This window comes from Somniosus microcephalus, chromosome 18, assembly GCF_052327205.1.
Source record: "Somniosus microcephalus isolate GS21.2 chromosome 18, FLI_Smic_1.0, whole genome shotgun sequence".
Lineage (NCBI taxonomy): Eukaryota > Metazoa > Chordata > Chondrichthyes > Squaliformes > Somniosidae > Somniosus > Somniosus microcephalus.
The window spans coordinates 79417879-79424969 of NC_141004.1; the positions used below are offsets into that span (position 1 = coordinate 79417879).

Sequence of the window (7091 nt, forward strand, 5' to 3'; positions counted from 1 at the left end):
TGTCTCAGTATTTACAGGGGGTCCCGGGAGTGTCTCAGTATTTACAGGGGGTCCCGGGAGTGTCTCAGTATTTACAGGGGGTCCCGGGAGTGTCTCAGTATTTACAGGGGGTCCCTGGAGTGTCTCAGTATTTACAGGGGGTCCCGGGAGTGTCTCAGTATTTACAGGGGGTCCCGGGAGTGTCTCAGTATTTACAGGGGGTCCCGGGAGTGTCTCAGTATTTACAGGGGGTCCCGGGAGTGTCTCAGTATTTACAGGGGGTACCGGGAGTGTCTCAGTATTTACAGGGGGTCTCCGGGAGTGTCTCAGTATTTACAGGGGGTCTCAGGGAGTGTCTCAGTATTTACAGGGGGTCTCAGGGAGTGTCTCAGTATTTACAGGGGGTCTCCGGGAGTGTCTCAGTATTTACAGGGGGTCTCCGGGAGTGTCTCAGTATTTACAGGGAGCTCCTGTGCACCCAGTCAGATGCCCTTTCACTGGGAGCCTTTGCACTGATAGGTGGGCTGGGGTGTTTAGGTTGCGGTGCAGGTGGTTTCGCTTCACAGAGGTTGCCCCACTGACAGTGACATCTGTGCAGCAACAGTTAACAGTGTGCAGACCTTGTTTTTGGTAGAGTTTTTTTTCCACTGTACTTGACGCCACGTCCGGTTGTGCTGTGTGGGGCGGAGCGCCACGTCGGCAGCGCTGAGCCAGGAGAGACCGGGAGCCGTGGAGCAGGCGAGAGGGTCGGTGACACCGGGAGCGGGGCAGCGGCGTTACCCTGATCAGAGGAGCGGAGAGCAGCGACCTCCAGTCGGAGAGGAGAGGAAGCCACAGAATGGTGAAGGTAGGAGGAGTTGGGGCGCCCCGGGCTTTGTGTCTCTCGGATCTTCCTTTTCTGTTATCACAGAAAAAAAAACACACAACTTTGTTTGTTTGAAGGAAGTTCTTGGATTTGCAAATTTAAATTGTTCGTGCATTTTTTAATCTGATCAGAACAGTTGCAATATTTGTTAAAAACAGACGTGTTCACGAATGCTTTTGTCACCGTGTGTCCAAAGAGAGAATTGATACTGTTTGCCCAAATTAAATGTTTAAGGAGCTGGAGATCCTCACGAAGAGCGTGCTGGCAACTGTTTACTATTGTTTGGCGAGGGAGAGAAGGGTATTTGTTATTTGCACGGTGCTAACACGGGGTGAAAGTGACACGATTGTGCATTTCGGTGCACTTTGCACAGCTGCGTGGCGTGTTTGCAAACAAGTGAAATAAGGTTGCGCAAGGAATTTTATTCTGTGTCCATTTCAAACGCAGTTTGCCCCATCCTGTCATCCCAGCTGCTCAGTGACAAGTCAGCAGTGCCATGTCACCAAGGGGAAGAGCTCCGGCCGCTGGGGCGGTTAGGTTGGCTCTGACGTGCTGTGCCGTTTAGAGAGATGTCTTCATGCAGGGCCCTGGCGGTGCCCTGGTGCGCGGAATTGCCTTTGTCTGTTTCGGTGTCTTGTTCGTCATTGTTTTTGCACTGAGTTTACAGCAGCTGCCGTTGGATTGTTCTGGGTTGCCTGTTACCCTGATGCTATCGGTGGTTTAAAGCATTGCACGACTCAACATGGGATCTCGGGTATTGATTGGCAGATGCAAGAGCTGTCTGCCCCAGTTGTTGACCTATATCTGCATCGGGAGGGGCTCTGGTCTGTTAGTTGCCAGTTGTACTTGGAGACAGTTCTTTGGGACCTTATAATGGCCTTTCTTGTCTCTGCAATGACAGCAAGGCACCAATACAACTTAAGTTTATTAAATGCATGTCCACAGCTCAGAGCATCTAGGCATTAAACAGGAGGGCTTTCTTCAAACTACCTGCAAGATTCAAGGCCAAACTGGGATATGGGTTGGTGATATGAAGGGGGAAGTGGCAGCAACTGCCCTGGTGGTCACAGAGTACCCTGGGAGGGGCATCAGCCTCATGGCAGGCAAGTTTCTTCATCGAAACCCATCCTTGCACGTAGATCTGGGCTACGCAGTTGGTGATGGATTTGAATGTCTAGAGCATCAACAACAACTACTTGCATTTACATAGCGCCTTTAATGTAGTAAAACGTCCCCAGGCCGTTCACAGGAGCGTTACCAAACAACATTTGACACCGAGCCACATGAGGAGTTATTACGACTGGTGACCAAAAGCTTGGGCCAAGAGGTAGGTTTTAAGGAGCGTCTTAAAGAAGGAGAGCGGTTTAGGGAGGAAATTACAGAGCTTGAGGTCGAGATAGCTGAAGGCACAGTCGCCAGTGGTAGTGCGATGAAAATCGGCGATGAGCAAGAGGTCCGAATTGGAGGAATGCAGAGTTCTCAGAGCTGTTGTAGGACTGGAGAAGGTTACAGAGGAGGGGGTGAGGCCATTGAGGGATTTGAACAGGAGGATGACATTTTTAAATTTGAGGCATTGCTGTGTGGCCAGCATGTTGCACATTGCCCTACATGGGTCCTTGTACCCTGCTGAGGGCAGAGGTCTATCTTGAAGCTTGATTGTGTTGCAGTGAGTCAAGGAATTCCTCTTGCGACTCTGAACCTCCAGCTGGTGGAACCATTGCTCATTGGGGTCAGGTGTGTGTACATACTGCAGTCAGGAGGATGGTGGTAGCACATTCACACATGGTATAATGAGTCATGGTGCTCCCCATGCTTCTCGTGAGGACTTCCTGATACCTGCCATCTACAGTACCTAGTTCAGGCCCAAGCCCCACACTTGCCAGTTAACTTGGTCTTTGCACCTAGGGCCTCTGCCTGCACAGAAACATGCAGAGGCCTTTCAAACTGAGGCTGCCTGAGTATGTAATGGCTAGAGGCAGCGAGGGAGGGAATGATTGAGAGCTGCTTCTCGGGCACACCATCGGTGACTGTACCAAGGGTCGGGGAGGAGGGTCTGGCAGCTGGGAGAGAGACACCACGCAGCTGACGGTAGATTTCAAAGAGTGCTTGGAGCGGGTGCTCTGGTTAAGGTAGGCATTGTCCCTAACAGTGCATTTCTGTGGTTTGAGATTGAGTATCAACCGTGGCTCAGTGGGCAGCACTCTCACTTCTGAATCAGAAGGTTGTGGGTTCAAGTCCCACTCCAGAGACTTGAACACAAAATCTAGGCTGACACTGCCAGTGCAGTACTGAGGGAGTGCTGCACTGTCGGAGGTGCCTTCTTTCAGATGAGACGCTAAAGAAAGACTCCATCTTCCCTCTCAGGGTGGACATAAAATATCCCATGGCACTATCTTCAAGAAGAGCAGTGGAGTTCTCCCTGCCTGGTGTCCCGGCCAATATTTATCCCTCCGCCAGCATTACTAAAAAACCCAGATTATTTGGTCGTTATCACATTGTTGTTTGTGTGAGCTTGCTTTGTGCTAATTGACTACATTACAACAGTGACTACACTTCAAAAGTACTTAATTGGCTGTAAAGCACTTTGGGACGTCCTGCCGTGGTGAAAGACGCTATATAAATGCAAGTTCTTTCTTTTGGGGATCACTCCTTGGTCTTTGTACCTCAAAACCCCTATCTGCACAAAAACAGCCTCGATTCACAATCCAGTACCCTGAACCTCAGGTGACAGACTCAGACGGAACACATTAAAGTCAGAGGTTACAGGTTTGTCTGAAGTTTTGAAAGCTGTAAGCAGAAACACTGCAATCCTTGCATCTTCCACATTAGCATGATGCGAGCTCCACTTTCATCATCCTAGGGATAATCCTACTGAATTTAGAATACATCACTGAAACTTAAACAATGGTGTTGATTTTATGACTGTTAAACACTGAATGATGATAAGGTCAAACACCTCTGGATAAATAGTAAAGTTGGAGATGGATGGATGATCTGATCGAGGTGTTTAAAATGTTAAAAGGGTTTGATAGGGTATATACAGAGATACTGTTTCCTCTGGTGGGGGGGGATCAAGAACAAGGGGGCATAATAGAAGTTTGTGGTTGAGCTGGCTGCACAGTGGCATGCCCAGTGATGGAAGATCCTTTGTGACAGACTTGATAATTCAATTGGGGTTTACAGAGCTGCTGCTAATTGTAGGCCAGCCTGGCTCATTAATTGAACTAGGAGGAGTACACCAATCACCGGGGGCGGAGATTTTCCCACTCCACTCCAGAAAGAAAGACTTGCCTTTCTATAGCCAATGAAGTATTTTTGAAGTGTATGTGCATTTGTGTATATTCATTGTGTTGTCTGTGTATATATCTATAATAATAAATGTGTGTGTGTGTGTATATGCGTGTCTGTGTCTGCATGCATTATGTGTGTGTATATTGTTGCCAATTTACACACAGCAAGCTCCCACAAGCAGCAGTATGATAATGGCCAGATAATCTATTTTAGGTGTTGGTTAAGGAATAAATATTGACCGGGACACATCGAAATAATGCCATGAAATCTGTTGCATCCCACCTGAGAGGGCCGACGGGTTCTTGGTTTAATGTCTCATCCGAAAGACGGCACCTTCAACAGTGCAGCTCTCCCTCGCCACCAATGCCCCGGCCTACACATTCAGAGTCTGGTACGCAGATCGGTACATGTGAAAGGTGTGTTGCACGGTCAGATTGTTATAAATTGGACCTCTGGGATAAGTAGAACACCACACTAAGAATTTCAGAAGGGTTTAAGTGCGAGCTGTTTGGGGGAGAGAAGCATTGTCCTTTGGTGCGTTGCCTCACCAGGTTAGTACAGTGGGGGGCATGTTGGGTGCTAATGATGAACTCTGTCATGCCTGACATTATGAATGAGTTTGTTTTTCTCTTCAATCCCCGCTTTTCTCTTTTGAAGGCGCTGATTTTCACTGGGGCTCTGTTCCATTATTGGTTCCGTGGTGCGGGCAGCTCTCCCATACCTCGTACAGTGGCTGTTCCTCATATGAGCGTAGATCTCGTGTTGGCAGAGCTTCGATCATAGGATGGGGGAAGAAAGAAGAGAACAACAAAATAGCCTAGCTCTATCTATCTATCGCACATAACACACGTGTGTACATATGTATAATACACACCACACACCGACACCACACATGAATATTTACAAACGCACACATATATACACACTCGTGTACACATAGGCATACATGCATGCAGACACGTGTACACACATATTTACACACATTCCAACAGGGATACATGGATAGTGATCAGCAGCAGGATCTTTGTGTGACTTGATGTTTTCCTATCCTCCCTTGCTCAGCCTCACTCTGGCCATTTCTGGGACCTGCGGTCCTGCCCTGGCTGGGATCAGGTGACTCCGGGCAGACAAGGGATCCAATCTGGGACCTTCCTGCTCTCTGTATACTAATTGGTGCCATCACCAACTGAGCCATTTGGCAAGTTAGTCTTGTTATCCTGGTTTTAATGAGATCCACCCACTAGTTGCTTTACTGTGTGTCCGGATATTTAACCAGGATGTAAGTCAGCTGACTGTAATGAAGATGGTCACGTTTTTTGCCCAGGTCCTTAAAACCTACCTCTCTGACCAAGCTTCTGGTCACCTGTCCTAATTTCTCCTTATGTGGCTCAGTGTCGAATTTTTTGTCTTTTAATACTCCTGTGAAGCGCCTTGGGACGTTTTACTACGTTAAAGGCGCTATATAAATTCAAGTTGTTGTTGGGTGTCCAGTTTTGGAGGATAACAGGAGGTAGCTCTGCTCTTTGCACCCCTCCATCCCCCTGACCCCATCTGTGACCGGGACAGACAGCAGAGGTCAGTGCTCTGAGTCAGTTCCCAGACACCACTGTGAACACGTGAATACCTTCACAATGACACCACGGGCGTAGAATTTAAATAGCATTTTAAAATTTTTATTATAAAATAACTGATGCATTCTTTGGCTACTGTTTATCTCAAGCTAAATGATTCATTCTGTGTGAGCTGTCGGGAACTGTTGCTGTAAAATATAACCAGTGGACTACTTTGCAAAGCTGTGAGGGAGGAGATTTCCGCCCCAGGCCCTGTTCACGAGTGCTCCAGGTGGACGGGAGATCTGAGCTTTAATCGTTTCGTGGCTGATCCCCTGTGGGTTTGGGAATAAGCTCTGCTCATGCAGGCAAACCCGGTGGGTCCAAACTCTCCAGTATCTTTAGTTCCCCTTGTTAGGGGAATTACAGTGTCTGCTGCAGTTGAGACTACTGCCATCTTCATTTCCCTCCAGCTCTTAAATTTTTAGAAAGACTTGCATTTTGAAAGGTGTCAGCTGTGGCTCAGTGGTGGCACCATCGCCTCTGAGTCAGAAGGTCGTGGGTTCAAGCCCCACTCCAGGCTGACACTCCAGTGCAGTACTGAGGGAGCGCTGCACTGTCAGAGGTGCCGTCTTTCAAATGAGACATTAAACTGTGGCCCTATCTGCTCTCTCGGTTGGATGTAAAAGATCGTATGGCAGTACTTCGAAGAAGAGCAGGGGAGTTATTCCCGGGTGTCCTGGTCAATAATTATCCTTCAACCAACATCACTGGTAAATATCTAATTGAGTGTGGGTTCTTGCTGTGTGCAATTTGTTTGCCACATTCCCTACATTACAACAGTGACTGCACTTTAAAAAGTACTTCATTGGCTGTAAAGCACATTGGGTGGCCCAGAGGTAGTGAAAGGCGTTATAGAAATGTAAGTTCTTTCTTTATAAAGAATTGAGAACCGTACTTTGGGCATGCCCAGTTTCATTAAATGAATTCCTTTTTCCCCCCTCGCCAGTTTTCTCCACTCCCCATAAGGCATCAAGCCCCCCGGTGATGTCTCAGTCTCCAGGCGCCTCTCCCTTCCCCTGACCAGGTGACCATTCTTCATGTGTAAGACTGGACAGTGAGTGTCAGGAACCTGTCCATGGGAGCGCCTGTCATCACCCAGTGTCCATGATCTGTGCACTTGCTGCAGTGGTTCGAGGTTAATGATCTGCACTGGGAACCCTGTTTGGTTTCTAAACACTAATGGACTGGCACAAAAGTAATCAAAAAGGTAAATGGCATGTTGGCCTTTATCACAAAGGGGCTGGAATACAGAAGTGAGGAAGAGCCTCTGTCAGACCCCATCTGGACACTGTGCTCAGTCCTGGGCCCCGCACCTCCGGACGGATATATTGGCCTTGGAGAGG

The 7091-nt window shown here is 48.2% G+C and overlaps 1 protein-coding gene across 1 annotated transcript in view; it reads left to right on the plus strand.

The window, feature by feature from the left end:
- Window positions 1-487: 487 nt before the first annotated feature.
- The window catches only part of LOC147105398 (transmembrane protein 263), a 20968-nt gene continuing 14364 nt past the window's right edge, over window positions 488-7091 (plus strand). The window contains exon 1 of the mRNA XM_086011703.1: window positions 488-826. Coding sequence (XP_085867829.1) covers window positions 818-826 — 9 coding nt within the window. The 5' untranslated portion in view covers window positions 488-817. The remainder of the gene's footprint in view (window positions 827-7091) is intronic.